The sequence below is a fragment of the Cinclus cinclus genome, chromosome 6, assembly GCF_963662255.1.
Source record: "Cinclus cinclus chromosome 6, bCinCin1.1, whole genome shotgun sequence".
In the NCBI taxonomy this organism is placed as follows: Eukaryota; Metazoa; Chordata; class Aves; order Passeriformes; family Cinclidae; genus Cinclus; species Cinclus cinclus.
In genome coordinates this window covers 34,365,589-34,389,754 of record NC_085051.1, presented here as the reverse complement: position 1 = coordinate 34,389,754, position 24,166 = coordinate 34,365,589, and the positions used below count along the sequence as shown (strand labels likewise).

Sequence of the window (24,166 nt, the reverse complement as noted above, 5' to 3'; positions counted from 1 at the left end):
GCTAGAACCAGTCCCCAGTTTGCTGTACCATAATTGTGTCAGCAACTGCCAAGGTAACAGAAGCCTAGAATTTTATTTCAGTCAGTAAACTAAGCAATTATGAGTCAGAGTATCTTAGAGACAAGGGGTATATGATGAGTAAGAAAGTTCCATTTTTATACAATCATTTTTCTGACCATATATGCTATCAAATTGTTACTGAATCTGCTGCATCTATTTCATCTGCTGGCAAGGAGGATATCACATTCCTGGGACACAATTCCCAAAGAAGTCATTGAAAGTTTCCTATCTACAGTGCTGGATTGAGTTCTTAATTCGTGAATGCATTTGGGAAGGAGCCTGTTCAGATGTTAGCGTGTGCACGGTTTAATATCCTATGATGCATTACCTATCTGACTTGTAATTTATAAGCAGAGGTGATGTGCTATATATTATACATGATATGCGTATTTTAAGTATTAAAAATTGTTTGGGGCAGTATTAATGGTAAGTGATTACTAAAACTAAGGCTGTCTCCCAGGGAGCTTAGAAGGGAAATTGGATTTCATCCACAAGCAGCCAGATTTTAAGCTCGTGTATTAGGAGGAATCGAGTCAGCAGCCATGCCGCGCACACACACACATCAATACGAATTTAGCACAGAGCGTGGTGTAACGCAATAAACACCTTCCTAAATTTGTACGGAACTGATGCTCCAGTACTGACCACTACTGTCACAGTCACAGCGGTTTAAGACTTTTTTTTTCAAAGGCAACTAGTCAATAAATAGCAAAGACCCAAATAGTAAAAATGCTTTCCTGATGCACAGAAAATTCCCCATCCCCCAGCAGGTTACAACGTTTTAAAATCTTCCACCCGAATAATTTTGTAAGCAGAAATCACCTTCGCCGCAGTGAAGTGTCTTCAAGTTCTCTACGAAATATTTAGATAAGCTACGAGGCTTTGTGTCGCACAGCTCCGGCTAGACCGGCTGTCACAGCGTAACAATATCTTTATTAATTTCTTTACAAGCCTGCGCGATGCAGCCCGGCGCGTCCACGGCTCCAGGCACGGAGCGGCAGCGCTGCTCCCCGCCCGGCACCCGCGGTGGCCGGCAGGGACCGAGTGGGGAGGGAGGGAGGGACGGACGGACGGACGGAGGGAGGGAGGGCCGCGGCCGCACCGCCCGTGCCGCAGCCAGCCTCGACCAGGACATGTCCCCGCCATCCCACCGCCTCCTCGGGCCATCTCAGCCGTCCTCCCACGCAGCTGCGGGCCTGTGAGGCGCAGCGCGTAACCCAGGTGACGCCGCATCACGGCGGGGACCCTCCCGAGGCGGCAGCCGGCCCCCGGCCCCCGCGCACACCCGCCCCGCCGCCGCCCCCGCCGCAGAGGTTAAAGCGCGCCCGCCTCCCCCAACAGCCCCGCCAGCGCCGGCCCGGCATTGGCGACACGCTTCAATCCCGGCCTCTCTCTCTTTTGTTCCGATTGGTCGCATCTCCCGCCTGTCTCCGATGGAAACCCCGCCCTTCTGTTTTATCGCCCCCCCATCACCCCCACCGCCACCCCCCCCATTCCCCCCCCCCCCCCCCCGCACACCCCAGTGCTTGTGCCCCCTCCTATGGTTCTAACCTCTCCCGCCTTTAGGGTTTCTGCTGTGCGGCGGAGGGTGGCGGCCCCGGCCCCCAGCCAGCCGCCCGCGGTGCCGGGGCTAGGGCGAGCAGCGCCGCACCACCCCGGCAGCGATCCCCCTCTCCACCCCCGTGCACGCGAGCCCGGCGGCGAGGGAGGGCACGGGAGCCCGGGAGCGGCGGGCAGCTGAGCCGCAGCGTCAGGAGCGGCACTAGGGCGGGCAGGGGCGGAAGGGGGCTCCGAAACAGCGTGAATCATCTCCCACTCTCTCCCTCGCCCACCATTTACACCGCTCGCTCCCTCCTTCTCCCCCTCCCTTCTTCCCTCCCTCCCTTCCCACCGATTCTGTCTCACTCGTTCTCTCTCCCCTCCTCTCCCACTCACTCTCTCCCCTCCTCTCCTCTCCCACTCACTCTGTCCTCTCCTCCTCCTGTCTCACTCTTTTCGTTCTTTCCCCTCCTCTCCTCTCCCCTCTCTTTTCCCTCTCTCGCCCCCCTCGTTCCCCTGTCTCCCTTCTCCTCATCTCCTCCTGACACTGCACTGCAGCTGCTCCTCCAGTCCAGTCCTGCCCGCTTCCCTCCCTCCTTTCCCTTCCCTCCCCCCGGGTGCCAGATAAACAAGGCGCGCAGCATCCTCGACAATCCCGATCTTAGCTCTACATTTTCGAAAAGGACAAGAGAACGGGACGAGCCCCCTCCCTTCCTCCTCCTCCTCCTCCTCCACCCCCTTCCTTCTCCTCCTCCTCCTCCTCCTCCCCCCTTCCCTCCCTGCCCCCCCACCAGAGAAGGGAAGAGACAATTCTCCTCCGAGCAGCAGCAAACATGATGGCGGCAGCTCCCATCCAGCAGAACGGGACCCACACCGGGGTTCCCATAGACCTGGACCCGCCGGACTCCCGGAAAAGACCGCTTGAAGCCCCCCCCGAAGCCGGCAGCACCAAGAGGACCAACACGGGCGGTGGGTATATCCTCTGTCACCTCCCTCCCACCCCCACCCCCCCGCCCAACCCACCCACCTCTCCGCTTCCCTACCTGCCTGCCTGCCTCTTCCAACCCCCCACCCCCCCCGCCCAAAGATTCCCATTTCTCTAATGTTATCATTCATCAAAATGGCGTCGGTTTTCAGCATCTACCAGTCTTTTTATTTAATATCCACGCTGGGGCTGCACAGCCGTGACCCTACGGAGGCGAGGAGGGAGCACAAGGGGCTCCCGCAGCCCAGCTATCTCCCTCGCCCGCTTAAGGATGGGCGACAATAAATGGCAGCTGGAAGGAGATGGCAAACGCTCTTCCCTCCTTCCACATCCTCGGGGTCGCAAGTTGAATTTCAGCCTTGCCGTGCGTTTTCCTCCTCCTTGGCCTCACTTCCATTGTCAGCGCGTACACGGCGTGTGTTTGCCGTGCCGAGCCGGGGGCGAGGGCTGGCTGGTGGCGGGGGGAGTCGCCCCTCGGCTGCGGGGACTCGCTAGTTTACATCCTGCTGTTCCTGGAGGAGATGAGTTATAACGGGACCAGCATCTCCTTTATCCGTTTGCACTGGAGTCGTCATAACAATGCACCGAGGCAGAGGTGAATTTATTTGCCCAATGTTGAGAGCAGCGGTCTGGCTATACATAGTGCATGGTTCCCCAGCTATGGCAATACGGGTTGGGCACCACTGTTACACGCAGGCACTTACTGAGACGCTTTATAGTCTCAGGAAAGAGAAGTAATGTGAACTCAGATAATTTCTTCTGCTCAGGGGTAAAAAAAAAAAAACAAACCCGAAGAACCAACTTTGTGAAACGTGATATTTAGGCTTCATGATATTTTGATATCAATGGGACATTGCCATAATTGCTGGGGAGAGCACAAGTCTGGGGAACCAACATATCCCTATTGCCTTGCACTTCTTCAGAGACAGTTATGGAAAGGTCCTCAGACTTCAGTGTAGCTGGGTTTAGCAGTGGCATTGAGGGTAGTGAAAATTTTGCAGTTTCCATATCAGACTGGAATCCTTTTTTCTTTCTCCCCTCCATTCATTCTATATATTTTTTCTTGTTTCGATGGTATGCTTTAGTGCTAGTGATGGGTAGAGAACTGGCATTGTCTATCTCGTCACCTTTTAAGTGTATTTAAAGTAAGTGACTTAGGCTTTTGATCAATTGGGAAAAATTCTTCTTAGTGTCCTTTAATTAATGAGCTTAAAAGAGATCATTGTCGCTTAAGAAGTGCTAAAGGAATACATGAGGATTACTTAGGCAAGTGATTCCATCCTCACCATGTTGAGTTGTTTTCTTGGCAGTGGCTGAAATGCTTGGAGTAAAACCCCACATTTTGGGTGGGTTATTTGGTAGCAGAGTAGTCGTTTTGCTCACTTAAGAAGAATGCAAGCAATAGCTAATTGCTGTTCTCATGTGTTTGCTAATGACAAACAAATAGCCCATTAGAATTTACAATTTGTTCTTTCCTGGTTTTGTCATTTCTTTTGCAGTATTTTCAAGCAAGGTTGTAGTTGTCACTAACTGTTTTCATGCAGGGCTTTAGGTTTTTTAGGGGTCTGATCGTTTCTGCATGCTGTGGTTACCATTGCAAAAAAAAAAAAAAAAGCAACCCAAATCAACAAAGAAAATCTACCTTTGAAATAAAATTGCAATATTATTCTCATTTTTTTTTTCACTGAGTTAAGGAACCTATGTGGGTTCTTTGCTTTAAAATAAATGTAGGTATTTTAAACTGTCAAAGGCATAGTCTAAACATGTCTTGTGTAATGACGCAACTGGTTAGATGTAAATGCATGAATTAGTGGAGGAGTTTAAAGATGCAACCTTTTGTTTATTTTTGGGTGTGGGGAGGAAAAATGACAACTTATAAATTGTATTAACCATGCATATCTCAATTTTTCAGAGGATGGCCAGTATTTTCTAAAGGTCCTCATACCTAGTTATGCTGCTGGATCTATAATTGGGAAGGGAGGACAGACAATTGTTCAGTTGCAGAAAGAGACTGGGGCCACCATCAAGCTGTCTAAATCCAAAGATTTTTATCCAGGTAGGTGCGAAAATTAACCAATTCTTTATTTTTAATTTCCCAGGCATGTATGTACATGTCAGTGTGTTTCATATATTGATGGTTAAGCTTCCAGTGCAGCAGGAAGTATTATGGCTCAGAAAAGTATGTTTCAAAGTATAATAGTGAATACAAATATTTTGTCTCTTTTGGTGTATGGAATGGACTGAACTTGGCACTAAACTGCTTGAAATAAGTTTAAAGTAATCTACAGTATTTCTGCAAAAGATTATTTTCACTAACGTTGATTGCTTTATTTTTTATTAAAAAAAAAAAATCTAGCTTTGAGGGACCAGTGTGACAGGTGGCGTAAAGATAATTGTTTGTTTGAAGTTTCCAGACATTGTAATGACAATTAAGAATCACTAAAAAGGAGAGACTGCCTCATAAAGAATGGGCCATTTACTTTAAATCCATTATGTACCTTCTTTCTGCTTCACTGCTTTGTTCATTGGCTCTGGAGTGAAGTAAAGAGGACAAGTGCTGGTCTTTAGATATTCTTTATGTTATGTTTATCATGATGGTGGAAGAAAACTCTTACAAAGCTGAAATACTTTGGATGAATAAAAAAATAGCATTTTATCAGCTGTATTAATGCACATGGAAAGTTTTCAATATTTAGCACTAATAAATACCTGAATTCCTCCTTTATAAGATTTCTGAACAGGGAGTCTTATATAATGATAGACAAGGTTTTAGCTTCTGCAGTTGAATAATTGGGGTTTTTTAGAAAGATGAACAAATTAGCATTCTGTAATTGAACTTTGCTCTAGAGAACTTTCTAAAAACTGATGCAAAATAACATAGCTGACACTTTTGTGTTTTGATTTTGCTATTCTGGAGAGTAACTAGTGATTTAGAATTGAGTTGACTATAGCTGTTGTTGACTTCTCTTGGAAAATAAGAGCTGCTTTGCATTTGTTCTATTTTAACATGACTGAATTCTACAAAATAGCAAATGCAGATGGTATGGATGTAAACAGAACACTAACATTGGAGCATTTAGCTTTCCTGTCCTCTGACTTCACTGTCAGGCAGAAGTGGATAACTTTTTATTAACAGAGATATTTTGGTCTATTTACAAATATGATCGTTGATGTGGAAATTCTAGTGCACCTGTTGTACATCTCCTTAATGAGTGGAGTCTATAATACTTTAAAGTCAGAGACTGAAGTGTTGTGTGTAGATTGTTTTTCCTCTTGAAAGTTGCAGCTTATGAACTGGTGCTTGTTGCTTTTGAAGCTTTTTTTTGTTTTGTTTTTTTTTTTAGAAAGCTAGGAAAAACATGATCCTTTATTTTGAAAGGTATGTTAGGATAAAAAACATGATTGTAGAATTGTGAAAACTCTTGGAAGAAATAAAAGCATTCTAAAGAGCCTGATTGCAGAATTAATAACATAATCTGGGTAAAGAGCTGCAATAGTAAATTAAATTCACTATCAATAGATGAAAATGAAATAGATTTTCTGCATTATACATGAGGGGTTATCAGATATGCAAGGATGTTACAGAAAATTGGTGTTTATGAAGAATATTCCAAATACCAAATTACAAGCCTTTTCATTTTTCTACAGTTTATTTACACTCACTTGGAAAGGACGCTCCAAAGATTAGATCTTTTGTTCGGTGCTCTAGTATGATTCCTCTGTTTTCTGATTAAATCAGAAGTATTTTTGGGTTTTTTTTATTTTTTTTTTGTTTTTTTTTTTATTTTTTTTGTTGTTGTTGTTTTGTATAGGGAATTGTAAAGATGCAGCAGTAGTAGCAGAAGAACCTTTGAAAAAGAAAAAATCGCAAGCTAGAATGACATGAGAAAACATTTGCGACATAAACATATTCTCCCTTAAAATCAGCAGCAATAATATAAATAACTAGGGCAGGGACACTCAAATGTTTTCACAGTAACAGGTGCAAATGAAGTTCCAGTTCGACTTTCTGCAGTCTGCCTTGAATTTGCAGCCTTGTTGTGTCATATGGAAAGTGAGTGTTTTAAGGAAGTTGGTGACTGATACCTGCTAAAGCGTGGAACAGGGATGGGGAATGAATTCCAGCGTGGCTAGCTCTTGTTAGTATTTCTGTTTGCGTCTGACCACCAGCCCATGGAATTTTCAGAGGTCCTGTCATTCCTTGAGCTGATGGCTTTTGGGTTTCTTCCAGGCTCTCTTGCTCATATAACATTAGGGATTACGAACCTTGTGAAAGGGCCAAGATAAAGTTATGGTTTATTTTTCCTACAAAGTTTTTTAAACAATTACTGTTTTCCTAATAGATGTTACTTAGTCCTTACCTCTGATGCTTGTGACTACAAATGTGTTTAATGTATGTTTCGCTGTGGAATGTTCTGTTGAATGAAGCTTCTATGAAAGTTTTCTGTATTTCCAAAAAATTTTAGAAAAGTTGAGTAAGTTCCTGTTTGGAAAGGAGGAAGGTGCTTGTTATACAGAAGTTACAAGTAGTTCCTATGATCTAATAGTGTTTTTTTCTTTTCCCTCTGTGATATAGGACTTCAGTATGCAGACTGATTTCTGTTGGAATTATTTTTGTGCGTCAAAAGGTGACATAATTACTGAAGAATTATATGGCAGCTCTAATTACAAGAAATTGAAGGAAAAAACAGCTTTGCATTGAACATTTTAGTTTACAAGATAGGAAGCAGTGTACAAATACATTACTGTCCACTTCAGTTTTATTTTTGAGTACACAATTTATTATTCTCTTTTCAGGTTACCCACTGACTTTTTCTTGTTGTCCGGACTCCTGCAATTTGTCTTGGGATATTCTGTTTCTTTTCTGTTCAGGCATGTCCCCCACGATTAGCAGAAATAAAATTAAAATGGTAGAATATGCCCTACTTTTAAACTAAATGGTGCTGATCCTTTTTCATAGAAAGTACAGTGTGTATTGACTACTAGGTTTTAGTTTAAAAATTAAATACAGATGTAGGCAACTTGCAAGTGGCTATTCTGTGAAGCTATTATAATGTATGTTTTTTTGAATAATAGAAGAAAGAGTATTTCTGTTATCTGAAGCTGTCATTGCTTATGTGTTTCTCATTCTGGATTTAGTGAGCCCCGGACTCAAAACTACTCAGGCCATGTATATTTTCCCTTGTGAACGCTGCCATACACACTCTCTTTCTCTCTCGTGCACACACACTCTCCCTCTCCCTCCCTCTCTCTGTTGCTCCCAACCCAGTCTCTCACATATGCACAAAATTATGTTACATCACATCATGTTGTTTATCTTGCAACAGGATCTTTCTTGCCTGGTTTGAACTTGGTTCTTGAGTGAATCTGAACTTGGTCAGTGTTTTTCAATTTATTGGAATATGATGTCATAGGTTTACTTAAATTTGATCATATCAAGGACAGAGATTAATAAAAGCATAATTAAATGGGGTAAAGTTTTACTGGTTTTAGCAATATATTAGATGTGTCACTCTGACAGCAGATTTCTACTCAGTAGTTATATCAGTGTTTGGAGAATATAAAAGGTGGCAGTCTCCTCTCCCATCTCATGCAGACAGTGTACAAAGCATTTTGTGACTGTTTCGTGCTTTTACCACGGGACTTCTATTTTTAGATGTTTTCTGTTTAAATCTCAGATTTTTTTCAATCATTCATGTGTTATGGGAGATTGTCTAGCTCATCTTTGTGCCATTCCCCTTCTGCAAAGGCTCTTACTCTGACCCTTAAAGACCTTTCAAAAGCATTGAATGTGTAAGTAACACATTAAGCTAAAGGAATTTATAATTAATAATCTTATAGCATCATTACTCCTATAAACTGCTAGGAAGGAGAAGCATGTACTATATCAAGCTTGGTTCTCCATTATTCTTTCCTTAATAGAAATAGAGTTTATCATGTTAATTTATAACTCTTAAAAAGAACAGAATCTTGTAAGGAAAGAAATGTTTTAAAAATCAACACTTGAAATAATGTTGAAGTGAAATACTGCTTTTAGCTTTGGAAGAGAGAAGAGTAATGGAGTTAGAAGCGAGAATGGCTTTAGTTATTAGCTATCTGTTGTGCTGGTTACTTGAAGGGGTCTCTCATACATCAATAAATGTATTTAATTTTTTTTCTTGATCCTACTTCTTGAAGTGCTGACATTAGCTAACTAGACATTACATATGTATCTATCTAAAATTTTCAGATTCTGTTGTAAACATTTAGTTATATGAGTAACTTCAGGGATAATGGCACTGAGAAAATTACTAAATAGTGAGTAGAGATCTCAGAGATGGAGTCTAGAGTTGTATGGATTTTTAAAGTAATCACTGATCTTTGTACTAGTTTTAAAAAAAAAAGAGACCAGCCACCAAAACTCCCAAGTGTTGATTGCCAGCTGTTCAGAGAGATAATTCTCAGTTGGACAGTTGTCTGTTGCCTGGTTACTGAAACAGAATAAAAAAAAGAGTTGGCTTGTTAGCCAGCAGGTCTATAGTATTTTGCATTTAAAAGGAAGCTGAAACTGAATATGTAACTTAGTAGAATCTTGACATTGTTACATATCTAACTTGTCCTGTGTACTATCACTTAGCAGATTCTAATTCAGTAGGGTTAGAGAAATTTTGTGAAGTTAAAGTAGAAATTTGGCACTGATTTTTTTTTTTTTTTTTCCCCTACCTGTAGGGACTTAATCATGTTAATGAGCAAATCAACTTTGACATAGTAAATGGCTTTGGTTTGCAAGAAAGTGCTGTGTTTTTGTCTTGTATAGAAAGGTTTATAAGAACTTCTGACAGATTTGGAAGGGTTAGTCTAACGTCAATAAATGACACAGGCTAACAACTAACTTTGTTGTCAAAATAAAGAATAGAGTGAGGACAGCTGTTATGACAGGGAAATGCTGTATTTTTACTTTTCAACATTTTTATTGTGATTGCTTTTACTGAGGTTTCAATATAATTGAAAACCACAGAATTTTCAGTAGTTTAGAAAGCTTGTGTAGATGAAGGTGCTTCTAGTAGCAGCATTGTTTTTGATAAAGTCAGGATTTCTGTAAACCAATTATTCATTAAAAAAAATAAGACTTAAGCTTTCCCCTTTCATGAAGTTTAAAATTTCCATACAGTAATTCAATAGTTTTTTTTTTTGTGGATAGATCCAAGTTTTAATGGATTCTTGATAGAGAATAGGTGCTAGAGATAATATTTAAAAAATAGAAACAAGGAATGTCTGAATCTCGTTTTCCTCTTTTCCCTTGTGCAGTAAACAAAACACGTGCTTACTTTCCTTAATGGATGCAACCTGTAACGAGCAGTGCCTTTTTCAAATACTCTTTGATCTTGTTTGTTCTGTAATTAATTTCATTAGCTTAGATATTGTCCTCAGTAGTTGACTAGAGAATTTATTTTGTCAGTGATCAGTAGCTTTTTGGCCAGGGAAGAAAACCTTGGCGTTAGTGAATTTGTCAGACTTGCCTCCAGAAATGGAGAGTAGAGTGGTTGGGGAAGGGGGCTCGCACCTTGTTGCTATCACATTTCTGTCTTTGGACACAGCTCTGACATAAAGTTAAGCAACAACTATAAAGATTTGGCTGGCATTGTTGCACCTTGCAGCAGCACAGTCAGGTTTCCAGGTTTTCTTTGAATTTAGTCTGTTTCTTAACATTTGTCAGCAGGCCAGTGGGCGCTGGTGACTTGGTGAGGAGTGTCGTGGTTGTCAGTTGTCCGGTGCTGGAATGCTGCAGGTAACTGGGCTGGACTGGTGAGAGCTGCGGCCGTGTGCGTCTCACGTTGCACTGCAGCTGCTGTTGATCTTAATTAATCTGACCCTCAGAGGCTGCAGTGTCATGGTATAAAACGCAATGCATATTAGAAATTGGAAGGCTGCTTTTCTGACTCTTATTGATGGCCATGTTTCTAGGTAGGCCTTTTGGTTTTTCTAATTGGATTTGTTTGACGCTGGCATGAAATCCTTAAAGTTCTTCAATCTAAAACTGTAATATGTTTTTCCTGTTTATCAAATCTATCTGTTGAGTAACGAAGCTGATGCACGTGATTTTGGAATGTCGTGGTTATAATGGATTTAGCAAAAATGTTTCTGCTTATTCTGACAACAGCTATTGTCTGTAAATGAAAAGAGTTGTACTGTGTCTGGTAGGAATTTCTGGTGTAGTATAGTATGTTCTGTAGGGGGAATGCTTGGTGTTTGTTTTGTTTAGCCCAGTTTTGTGGTTAAGGACTTCTAGTAGCGTGGAAACATGGAGAGTTGGAATTTGGAGTTGGCAAATGGAATCAGTTAATGTGCTGTGCACATGCAAGGTTTTTAATTTATTGTAGGTATATGACTGTCTTCATTCTGGCTGCGTGGCACAGATTTAGGAATATTGCAGGTTTCTTACAATTCACCCTGGTATTCAGGGTAATTTTCCTTCCCCCAAAGGAAATATCAAACTATACTGTAACCTAGAGATCTTGTAAGTGCTCCAGCACAGATCTGTATAGCTCTATTCCATCCTATTTTTGTTTTGATTTCAGGAATTTCACCGTCCTAGCTTATGATTGCTTATTCATGGCATTATAAAGATCAACTACATCGCTTGTATTTTGATTAAAAATAGAGAAAGGATTGTCAGAATACTCTGCTTTAAATTTTCCCTATATTTGATAGACACATTAAATATTTTAATACATAAAAATCGCAAGATCTAAATTTCTATCCACCCATATGAACTTGTTTTCACTTTAACATATTGATAATTATGGTTGAATCTTACTGGAGCTGACTTAATATTAGGTGTACCACTCTTGATAATAGCCAAGCATTGCAGTTCCTTAACTGTCCTGATTGAAATGTCAGTTTAAGGCTGTCTTTGGGGACACATCTATGGAAGTCAGCTCCCAACTCTACAATGTTTACATGCTTTTGTGGCCTTTGAGTATGAATTTATCACTCTTTGCTTGAGCTTGTTATTATTCTTCTTCATTCCTGAATTGCAGTAAATTTGTGTAAGGTTTAAGTGTAATTGATGGGCTAAATTAAGTCTCCTTTGTGAAAGGTTGAGGAATGTAGGTGATGTGAATAACTAGTGATGTGACCAGATAGCACTTGAAAGAGCACTATGTTAGGGACCAGGTTTAAAGTTAAATGTTGGTGGTATGATTGACTTGGGGTCAGATCATTTGTAAGTGAGAGATACTCTTGTCAGCTTATGTATATGAAAGTGGTTATGTAACATTAGCATTTGTTGGGCATAAAGAAGTATGAATCTCGGACAAAATTTCTTATTTACCTGGTCTTGTAGGTTTTGATTTTGAAAAGACTAAACATCTGTTTTTCATCGTTGATCTCTCACTGCATCCTGCAGGGCCTGTCATCTCAGCATTGACAGGATCAGATGAAAAATACAATCGATGTGTTGACATTTTTTTGAGAATCACTCAGGTAAGATTACTTGTTATACAGAACTACAGTGAAATTCATGGCTGCTGCTAATGTTTCACCAGTTGGAGCCTTTGCATTCTCAATCATTAATTAAATTAGATACTGAGGTTCTCTGCATGTTCCCTTGTTTCTATTTTAAAAGCACTTTTTGTGCCTTGCTCAGTGCCATTTAACTCTCTTGTAATTTCCCACGTAAAGAGCTTCACACATTTGTACTATTTTCCCCACCTGATAGAGTGGCACCTGTTTGCTTGAATCAAGAACCATAGTGCACCTCCAAAGCTCTTGGAAGATTTGTATGTATTTTTTTGTTCTCGAGTAGTGACTTTAGTCCTATTTAGATTCTTCATTGGCAGTATGGGGAAAAAAATTCTCTGTAGAGAACCAGATAATCAGCTGCAGCAGCAATTTATCATCTTCCTACTGCATTCTAAATTCTGGCTTTCAAATTGTACGTGAAAACTTACAAATATTTAACTGAATATGCAATGATGGAGTTGTTCTTTTTATAACATGAGTTTTTGAAAATATTTATATTAGGTCATGCACTGGAAAAATAGGAAATGGCATGTGTCCATTCAGTTGGCTTTGTTGAGCATCCAGTGTACTTAGAAAATTAAAACTATTATCAGAGTGTGTTCCAAAAGAGTTGGGCTATGAAATGTCATGGCTTTGAGGGAAGGGGGAGGAAAGACCAGTTGGGCCATATGCCAATGTTGGAGCTTGATTTAACAGTGGTTTACATTTTGTCCCCATCTGTAATCTGGTGTTAGGAAATGTCAGAGTGCAGGTAGGGTACTCTATAGTACAAGTAGTAGCAGCAGCAGCAATTCAGGTGCTGCCATGGATACAGTTTTGGCAGCAGTATTGAGCTGGAGTTACAGAATATTTGTTTTATTGTAACCTGGCAGTCTACCAACAATTTTTCTGAGGAGCACCAAAAAAAAAAAAAAAAAAAAGGAATAGGTGGCTTTTTAGCGGAGTTATAACCTGGATTTGAAGAAAACTTCTGAGGAGCAACAGAAGGTCTTCCAGCATTCTGTCTGTGCTGATTTTTCAAATGAAACGCTGCTACTGGATGCCTTAAAGCTTTATAAAAATGATTTGTTGCAAGTGTTAGATGTAGAACATGTATGGGGTTTGTTTTCTGCCTTGCATGTGTGTGCACACTTCATTCTTTGTATGTCTTCTACTTACGTTATTAGGTGAACACTTGGCGACTCTGTCAATCTAAAGTAAAATTTGTATTTCCCAGGAATTCCTCATACATATATATTTTCCTAACTTCTGGTTGTTTTACTCTGCAGTACAGTACATCAAATTCTGCCAATTTTTTGTTGAGATTAGTCTTCATCAAATAACATATAATTTCCAGCATTGCAAAATTCTCAGGGGGAGAAAAAAAAAAAAGGAAGTGTTAACATTTACAATGATTCTTTTTTTTTAGGGATATATGGTTTTTTGGTTTATTTTAATGTTGATGATGCCAAGTGCTCATCTAGTATTTGCACTACTTTTAACAATAATAAAACACATTCTTTATAATTTCATAAGATTTGTAAGTTCTGTATGGATCTACATCTATGGCTAGCTGTAAGTGCTGATATGATATATTATGAATGAATTATTAATGATTTTTTTGGATTTATTGATTCATAGCAAGAGAAATTATTCTTTCCCTGAATACCTAGGATTTATAAGGAAAAAAATGGTTCCTCCGATTTTGAATCAGAATGTTAAAAATACCTGAGTGTATGTAGAAATATGTAATTGCTAGTCTTGGAACTTTAGTCTTTGCATGCTCTTGATGGTAGAAAGTCAATTAAAGGGGCAGCTATATTTGTCCCATTAGGTTTCTTTTGGAAAACAAACCCCCTTCAGTTTATGCAAATGTTTTTTTACCCTCTAGTCTAGGAGACATAGAGTGGATAGTGGTAACAAGGTTGGTGTTTGAATTAAGTAACACATTTACAACTAGTTTATTTGTATTCCAGTTTATTTAATGGTACTGTGTTGATTAGTAACAACAAGATTCTACTGTTTCTGTATTTTCTTTTCTTACGGCTCTTTTGTCTGATAGTAATTATTAGTTGGAAGAATGTTCATTGTGATGTTCAGGAGTAGTTCAGTTCTCTCCTTCACACTTTATTAGCTTAGTACTTTATTTTCTTTGTGCAGACATAAGGACACAAAATTTAGTCATCCATAATTGCAAAATAGATACCTTGATATTTCCCTTTTTCAACATGCATGAATATGCTCAGAATGAGGAAAATGAAGCTTCTTTTTATTTATTCACTTGGTCTGTTTTTCAATGGAATCGTATGGTATTTAAAGGACTACCATGTTTTCCATGTTGACTAGTCCAGGAACATGTGAAGTTTCATCTTCTGCAAAATTCTTCGTGTTCTTTTTTTTGTAAAGAAGTCTCTGCTTGTAAAGCTTGACAGTGTTGTATTGGTTGTCTTGGGATTTTTGTTGTTCATTCTTAAGAATTTTGCTTTTTACTAAGTTGGCTAGTTCTGATTTGGGTGCCTTGTTTCTCCCAGTACAGAATTTCAGTAGTGATTATAACCATTTGCTAAAGGTTGCAGTATTTCACCTGCCTATAAGACTTGATGAACTTTTTCTTAAAAATATGCATTAGTTAGACAGGCTCCTAAGATGATGCAAGGATTTTTTTTTTTTCCTGTGAAATATTAATGCATAGGAGTTCAGAGTGGATGGTCTTAATGCTACTGGCACTTATAAGCATGCAAATGTCTTAATTTGGATGGGTTTCCCCTGTTAAGGACTCTAAGAAAGCATACAGGAGTTCTGGTGTAAATTAATGCATATTTGTAGTACTGGTTTTGTGTTACAAGGTTTTCATATTGCAAGCTATGGTTGCTTGGGAGGTGCAGATACGCTGATGATGGCAATCTGGTATTCAAGTCAAGTGTGCTTAAAACTACAAGTATTTCAGGAACTAATAGAAAATTTGTATTTTTTAGGATGACCTACTTCAGTAGCTCTAGAAAGAGGTGTGATGTTGCAATGCTGATTTAGAGGAAATAGTGCTATTACTGATTATATGCTGACTTGTGATGCAGTTTATTGGCAAACCAAGGGAGAATGGTGGCATACTTTGATGGATGCCAGTTTGAAAAGAAGCAAGTGTATCCATAGGTGGTCTGGAATCCTCATACATAAGTCTTTATACAGTGGGAAAGACCAGCATACCTCAGAAAATTTGAGAAGATTTTATCAGTCCATATTGAATAATTTCTGAAGTTTCACTATACTTAAAGAAGATTTTCTTGTGTTAATCCCTTTAGAGTGCAGTAGTTGTCACATAGCATTTACATGCTGGATTCTAAGGGGGTTATAATTTCCCCTATTTCTTTCTCCTTTGCTCAAAAGCAAAAGATGGTTTTTATATTGGATTCCTGTATAAATGATAGTCCTAGTCAGAAATATAGAAAGTTAGAAAAGTTAGAAATTAACTTGTTGCCTGCTTCAAAATGTGGGACATGGCCAATATTTTCCCTCTTCCACTGGGGCAATTGAGGAATCCTGCTGTATAGGCCATGCTAGAATGCTGAAATACATATTTGATCCAGAAAATACTATGTGTATGCTGCTTATCTGGGGAAGCTGGTGATTGTCTGAGTAAGTATTTAATTTCACTTTAGTCTTTGAGTTATTTTTAGAGCTCTAAGTTTTCCCACTACAAATTTTTTGAATTCTGAACCTCGTTAGTAGTTCAGCATGTCTAAGTGCTGAAAAATGAGTAATTTATTTCATAAGCATTTTAACATGGTTCTTTTTTACTTCTGCTTTTATACTTGCTCTTCGGAATAGGAATTCCTCCATTAAAGCCATCACTGATGAATTCAGATTAGTAAAACTTCCAGGTTTTAGGTAGGGTGAAGATGTCTGGATGCAATCAAAACCTGGTTAATTGTTTCTCATTCTTTGTTTTGCTTGAGGTCAGGTATTCCCCTAGAGGTGAGCGTTTCTCCATTTCTCCAGGTGTAGTTCTTCCACTTTCCACTTTTGAAATTCTAGGACCTTAAGCAAGAATAAAAATTCATTTTTGTCTCTTAAGCATTAGGACTGAAAATTATAATTTCTTTCCTATTTGCCGCTGCCTCCCACAAGAGTAAGTGGAGATGCCTGTAGAAAGGCAGTAATAATACCAGCAGTTTCTGTACACAAACATTAAATTCAGGTAAGTATTGAATTTTATGCAAGGTGGAATACACCTTCAGTCTACCTAGTCCTGAAGTAGTGTGTTTAAACATAGGGATAGATTATTAGTAGTGTACTTAAAAAAAAAAATATTGTAGTTTAGGTCTTTTGGTAAAAAGATGTCTGTCTTTTTCTAACAGAAGGATATTTTGTTGTGGGGATTTTTTTTTCAACCCCTGGTGCACATTTATGGTAGTTAAGATTTACTGCTGCCTTTTCTCCTGAGAAGAGTTGAATTTTCACCATTTTCTAGGCTTGCAAACAATTGTAATTGAACTTTTCTCAACTGTGTAGAGGTGTTTGAATCTGTGTTTGGAGATGTCTTTCTTCCTGTATTCAATTCTATTATTGTCAATTAATTGATGGACACAGGAGTAGTGCATGTGTTTTGGTAAGGATCATGTAGGGTGCCTTTTCATTTATAAATAGATATTTATATATTTATCAGAAGTAGGTATAGTATGCCTATTACCATTATGAACTTGCCACATATACACATTTTCCCCTTTTGGGGTAAGTGTTTTATAGTATTTTCTTTTAATTCATTGTTTCTTTGCAAGAAAAACTACACTGTTTTAAAACTGTTTTAAATTTTAATGGAGATATATAATCCTTTACTAATGCCAAAATCAGAGCAAATAAAAAAAAAATAATCCATATAATTAATAATTTTTTGGAATTGTCCTATTGCTTAAAAATGGCCTGATTTTCTGATCTTTATGTAGACTTTATAGACTGGCTTTTTAATATATTTGGAAATCGCTTCAGTAATTCCATATAGGAAAATACTGGCTTTTTTAATGTATGGCAGTCTTGCTAAAAGATCCATTTTACAAGAATGCTAGATCTAATCCAGATTCAGTTACAAAGTTGAGACTGAACATTTTCTAAAATCTCCTTCCATGAGGAAAAAATTGCTCTTGCTATAAGTACTAGCTTTTGTCTTTTAATTTGATGTGCTTGTTTGACTATAGCTTTGAAAGGTATAAGTCAAAATTTATGAAGTATGGATCTGACTGAAATATCAAAAAGTTACCCAAACAATTAGTGGGAAGGATTCTGTAAAGTTTTAATGTGAAATGCTAAAAGGCAGAGGAAAACTTTCTAAAAATAAAGTCTAAGGATATATTTGCATTTTGGCATAAAAATAGAAATAATGAAGTCAAATTGCCCTGGTTTTGGTTACCATTACATAAAATGTTTTGAATCATCTTTTAGAAGGATTATTTGGACTTTTTACTGGGGAAGACTTGAATTATGTATGGAAGAAATCAACTCTATTCACCTTCCAACTTTTCATTAAGAAATTTTTAAATACTGAAGGTTTTCCCATATTCTGGGTAGTAAAGTTTTTTACACAAGTCTTTATTATTTTAATAATGTTTTCCCTATTTTTGTATTGGAAATAGAAATCCAAAATGTATTTTGGTGTTCAGATTATAATGCCTTTCAAATTATTTCAGGAAAATATTTAAAATTATTTTTGCATTTCAGATTAATCTGACCCTTTTGTAAAGGTGATTGCAGACTCAAGGACTTTATGCTCATTTCAAACTGGAGAAAGATGGGGAGGCACTTTTAATTAAATTCTTGCATGTATAACTACTCTCGTGCTTGTGATGTAATCTTTGTTTTTTAGAGCAAGACACTATTTTCTAAGGTATCCTGATATTATCTGCTTTCTACTGAAATTATCAAATACACCACCTTACATTTGTGAAAACTAAGGGAGACAGTGGAAAATGTATTTGACGACTGAGTGGTGCATCTTTACTTTTTATTCTTGGACAAGAAACAAAAAGTGTTTGGAATGGCTGCTACATAGTTATTTGTATATTAAGGTGCTAGCTGTTAGCACATTTTGATTTTTATTGTCTAAAAATACATGGTCCTGTTTGAGCTGGAAAAGGAGAGATTAAGATTATATAACGTTTCATGGTAATTATGTGTGAGCTCTTTGCTTATTTGCACAAAGAAACATTAAAAAAAATCCCTCTGAACAGCTGAAGTGACATGAAGCACCAGCTGGGGAATCTGAAATCAAATATTTTAGGGCATGATTTCTACTAAACTGCAATTAGAATGCATGATTCTGCTCTAGCAATTGTTCTGAGTGAGGTCAAATTGCACATAAAGAAGGAAAGCAAGTGATGTCTGTACACGTGCTATTTCAAAGTATTTTTTATTCACATGCAAGACTGGGAGAATGACAAACTTGATTGTTTTGTTTGTGTATTGTCACTTAAGACTTAGCGTATCAATAGGTGAATTAAAGACTTGAAGAAAAAATACAGAAAATATAATTATTAAAGATTTAAAATTAATTTTGCACCCAATTATTTTAATAATAGGAAAGGTAAGAACAATTCTAAAACATCAGACTTGTTCCAGTATGTTTTTTCTCTTTTATTTTTTTTTTTAACTTGTGCATGTAAAAAATGCATTATTGACCTACTGGTATTATAAAAAGATAGTGTTTTCTGTTTGCAGTAAAAACTGCATTTTGACACATTGTTTAAAAACTAGAGCAGCTCTGCATATGAAAACACAAACTGTGATAATTAGATAGTATGCCATATGTGGTAGTTTAAGTTGGCATATATCTCAAATGGCATGTTTAATGTACTGTATTACTGGAATTAGTAATTTTACAGCTGAGAGCTGTTAATTCTGTTGTACTCATTCCCTCTGATGAACCTGTAGGTAATGATAGGAGTAATTTTTCTTTGCAAAAGCCTGTTTCTGATAAATTAAAACAGTTATAAGCTGCTGCATTTTTAATGGAATCTTTGACTAGTTCCTCATAGTATTTTAGGTGTTTCTAAACTACTTCAGAATTCTAACGTTTTCTTAAAATACAGGTACAGTTGGTATTGATGGATGGTCACATTTTTTGCTTGGTGAAATATATGTAATGAGGGAAGAAGGAAGGTCTGGTTTTTTTTTTGTTTTTTTTTTTTTGTTTGTTTGTTTGTTTTTTTAAATTCTGTGTAGAATTTCCCCCACCTTTAGCTAGGGTAAAATAAGTGCTTGAGAATTAAATGGTTAAAATCCACATTTTCAGTGTAGCTGAATAGAAATCACTGGTCTTGAAAAGTCAAGGGAGGAAAGCAAGACTTTTGACTACAACTGGGTATGCCTGAGATGGAGTTAAATTTTCTTTTTTGTAGCAGCTTGTATGGTGCCAGGTTTTAGAGTTGTGACCAACAAGTGTTGCCAACAGACTCGTGTTTTAACTCTTGCTGAGCAGTGTTTGAGCAGTGGTAGGGCCAGCTGTGGCTCTGCCCACCTCCCCTGTGAGAAGACTGGATGTGCAAAAAGATGTTGCCTGGATGTTGCAAAAAGAAGGATAACCTTAACTGTCTCAAGACACTCCATGCCATGGAAGGTCCTAGCAAGAGAAAATAAAATTACATGGAGTGTTCAGCTAGCCTTTTGCTCAGAGAGTAGGTGGGAGGTAATCTGCCCAGGGACACTGGTGACTGCCTTTGCATCACCTATTTGAATCACAGAATCATAGAGGTTGAAAAATAATTAAATCCGCTAGCAGCACCGCCATGTTCGCCATCAAGCCATGTCCTGAAGTGCTATACTGATGGTTTTTGAACACTTTGAGGGAGGGTGATGCCATCACTCCTCTGGGCAGTCCATTCCAATGCTTTACACCCTTTCTGTGAAGACTTGTTTCCCCAGTATGTAACCTGAACCACCCTGGGTGCAGCTTAAGGCCATTTCCTCTTATCCTGTCACTGGTTGCCTGGGAGGAGAGGCCAGTTCCCACCTGGCTATAACCTGCTTTCAGGTGGCTGTAGAGAGCTGTAAGCTCTCCCCCGAGCAGCTTCTTCTCCACGCTAAACAGCCACAGCTCTTCTTTATAAGACTTTCCTCCAAACCTTTCCCCAGCTCTGTTGCCCTTCTCTGGATGCACCCCATCCCCTCGGAGCCTTTCATGGAGTGAGGGGCCCAAAACTGAGCACAGGGTTGGAGGTGCAGCCTCACCAAGTGTTGAGTACAGGGGAAGGATCACTGCCCTGGTCCTGTTGTGAGCCAGGACGTCTTTGGTCTTCTTGGTCACCTGGGCACACACAGGAGGCTTCTGTTCAGCTGGCTGTTGACCAGCAACCCCAAGTCCTTTTCTGCCTTTTTGGTGGGCTTTTAATGTTCTTGCTATTTTCCTTTACTTCCTACAATGTTTTTAGCTTGACCCATGATTTTTCTTGGTTTACTCTTAGTTTGTTTTTTTTCCCCCATTCTGCTGTGGAAGGGGAGTGGGTAAGCAGCTTTATGGTAGACTTATCTACTAGACAGGATAAAGCCCACCACAGTGATTATTAATCTTTTTTGTGTAATGCAAATAATTTACCTTTCTAAAAAATGTAAAGGAGGGTGAAACACACACCCACAACTTCACTCAATTTTGTCTTTAGGTACTGACAAGCACTACTAAGAGTTGCAAAAAAATGATTGAAATTAGAGTTTCTGCTGCTGATTAGGTCCTCATCTGTTTTCTACTACAGACGTCGTTGCTGTGGTTTTAGGCTGAGTATAAAAAAAGGAACATAGTATAGAAAGCAACAGTGAGAGATCTTTTGGGAAGGAAATTCAGGTGAAATGTTCAAAAATAGGTGCGGAATGGACTTCATGGTTTAGTAACTCCATTTTTCTGTTGTCCTTCTTTTTCCTTCATAAGAAAATGAAATTTAGGTAATGAAAAGAATTGCTGTCTTTTTTTGACAGAACTATTAACAGAACATGATACTCATGCAGTCATACTCTTGGGTCATTAAGTCCAATTCCAGCTTATTGCAGGTACCTATTAGCTCCACTCTATGAAAGACCTTTTAAAGACTGATAGGAACTTCAAAAATTGCAGAGTTTCATTAGCACTGGCATTTGCTGTGCACTCAGCCTTCTTTCATGAAATGTGTGGTTCCTTTCACCAAAAAGAAAAAGAAAACAGTATTAAGGTAATTTTTAGCTTTGAGAAGTCCTGATTTAAGAGTCAAGTGACTCCAGGTGTAGTGCCACATGAATATCTGGTCAAGTTCATAGATTATTAATGTGTGAGTTGAATATGAGTTTGGTTGGTAATGAAAATTGTGTTTGAAATTAAGCATGACATTCTAGGCTGCTCACCAATGCCTTTATCCAACCACACTTGCTACTAATTTGTGTGATATTGTGATTATTTTTTTATTCATGTTCTGTGTGCTCCTCGAGCATTTTAAAGATGGTTTCCCTTGTGTTTAAGCTTTTGGTTTTCTAATTGTAATAAATATCTGTCTATAGAAAAGGTGACCAATCGTCTGTATACTTCCCAGCCTAAACTGGAACAGTGAAACTTAAGTAGTTGAAAGGCTTCAGGTGTTCAATTTCCTCTTGTTGACCTCTGTTGCATGTGAAAAGGCTGTTGGAATGGGTTTTTAATTTTGTAGTTAATTAAATGCTACCAGAGTTGTGTATGAACACATGACTGAGGAGAGGAGTGCTTACTAGACCACCTCTTTTAAGAGTTTTGCCTCCTTCAGGTGTTTTACTGTCGTTGATGGTAGCTGATCTGTAGCCTCTGGGTGATTGCTCCTGTGGTACTACTGCTGCCACTGCCTTGGCAACAACATAGAGTGTGAGGAGAGATTGTTTTGATTTGTTGCAGTGCCTTTGCAAAAGCAGGCAAGAAATCAAAGCAGTGTTTTTTTTAACTCTCCAAGTTTGGTCCCATTCGATAATACTTTCATGGGATAAAACAGCTCTTTCTCTAGCTCAGTCTCAGCAAGTTTCTAAATAAAGCTTTGAGCAGTATCCATGGTAATCGTTATAAGAAAGGGACAAAACTTTATATTTTGGCTAGGCGTTGCATGCCTGTGCAAATGTAAAAATTAGGTCATTTGAGAGATATGTGTCTACATATATGCAGTGTGGTGTTACATTAAGTACAGCTTACCTTTTTGTTCTTGAGTTCTGGTATGACTTTCTTGTCCTTTCCACAGCTTTGGTTTCTCTTTCTTGTTCACAATGGTTATATTTTTGGTGTGGTTCACTCTGAAATTCACAGAGTTTGTCTGAATGATGATAGTTTCTAGAAAAGGGACAAGAAAACAGAACTGCAAAGAGAAAGTACTTTTCAAATAGTTCATTCAAGCAATGCTCAGCTGTTTGAACTCTCCTCCTTGGCTTAAGATTTGTGAAAAGTTACCAACTTCTAAATTGGCATCTCAAGAAATCAACACCAGGCTATTATTTTGTGAGAGGACAAATGGAGCATAGGGAGGCTTCTGATTGCTCTAGGCCTGTGATGACTATTGCTTCTTTAAAGCTGAGGACTAGGGAAAGGTGTAGCTTTTTGACTGGCTTAGATGTAAGAGTTTAACTTTTCTAAATAAAAGACATTTTTGTTCTAAAGTAGCTTTTGTTAACAGTACTTTTTTTGTAGAGGTCAGTAGTTTTTTTTCCTTAAACTTTGATTTGATCAGCTTAAACTTTGAGTGACTGTAGCTGTACTTTATAGCAGTCTTAATTTCTGTGCATAGCTGAAAAAGAGAAGCAAAAGTCATATTGAAATAGTAACAACAACTGCTGATTTGGTAATACAGGAATTTTGTAATAAAATTTATATTAAAATGTTTTCAGGTTATGTTGCATGCACAGTTCCACTTTATTTGTAACTGAGGAGTTATTAAATATAGATAATTTCGTGTATAACAAAGTTTGGCTGTTCTAAATTCTTACAGATTCTTGTCATAAGTGATGCTAACACCATTTTTATAGTTGGAAGTATTTTGCAGTTCAAGCTTCCCTTAAAATATGTGCAGTGAGAGATTGAGTATATTTTAGATTTTGTGACAACAACCTGATCTCTGCCTGCTTCCTGAAGACAATTTTTGTGCCTTGACTGATTGTGTAGTAACCTATAATTCCCATATTCTGTCCCAGATGCAAATGCTGGACAAAAATCTGTTCTTACATCCCCAGTCATTGTTTAGGAGATGAAAACAGTTTTGGAATTCATGTAGGAATGTGATATGTTTTATTTATACACCACATCTGTATACTTGTATGACATTGCATTAAAATTTGTAAACATTTTATAACTTCATTATAGTGCTTTTTTCCAAATTAAAGTTTACAGAATGAGTTTAAGTTTTGTCATGAAAATTTATCTCTTAGATGGAATCAGAAGTTAGGGAAATGGTTTTGTCTTTTTGTTTTTTTTTTTGACAAACCTACAAAATTAATAAAAACTTTTCCAATTGCTCTCTATATATGTGTAGCACAAGTGTTTTTAACAGTTATGTTAATTTTTAGGTTTTAATTAGCAATTAGGATAAGCAAATACTAAAAGGGTGTGGTTGCTTTGTGCTTAATTTAATTTTGCCTGAATTTAAAAGCTTTTTAAATGATAGTTATGATAGATGGTACTTTAAAATATGTAGAACTGAAGTGCTTTACTTTAGTATAGTGCTTTTACTCCATTTAAAAGAAACTGTTCTTTTTCACTGGTTATTGATGTGTAGGAGAACTGCCTTTAAATATTGTAACTGCATTGTTTTTCTAGAAATCTTATCAATTTAACACATTCTATTTATCCTTGGTTTTACCCATTGTTTTCTCTTCATCGTTCCAGAGTTTCATACAAGCGCCAGCATTTTACTTCCTAGACTAAAGCTGCTAGTCAAGGTGGAGAGCTTCACCTCACTTGAAGTGGTGGTGGGCATCTTATACTCTAGTTTTCTTTCTTCTGCTTCTGTGTACGTGTTCAGTGGTCTGTGAACTTTATTTTTCATGCAAGTGCTATACTGGATTGAGTTCTAAAAAGTAAACTCATCTTCAGTTGTGTCCTACAAGGAGCTACAGTATTTTTAATAATAGAGATACTGTATTTTTGTT

General features: G+C 38.2%; 1 protein-coding gene across 2 annotated transcripts in view; it reads left to right on the top strand.

Moving 5' to 3' along the window:
• The first annotated feature begins 2,432 nt into the window (after positions 1-2,432).
• The window catches only part of NOVA1 (NOVA alternative splicing regulator 1), a 141,671-nt gene continuing 119,937 nt past the window's right edge, over positions 2,433-24,166 (top strand). For both annotated transcript variants that reach the window (XM_062494762.1, XM_062494761.1), the window contains exons 1-2: positions 2,433-2,568; positions 4,497-4,640. In XM_062494762.1, the coding sequence (XP_062350746.1) occupies positions 2,433-2,568; positions 4,497-4,640 (280 nt within the window). The remainder of the gene's footprint in view (positions 2,569-4,496; positions 4,641-24,166) is intronic.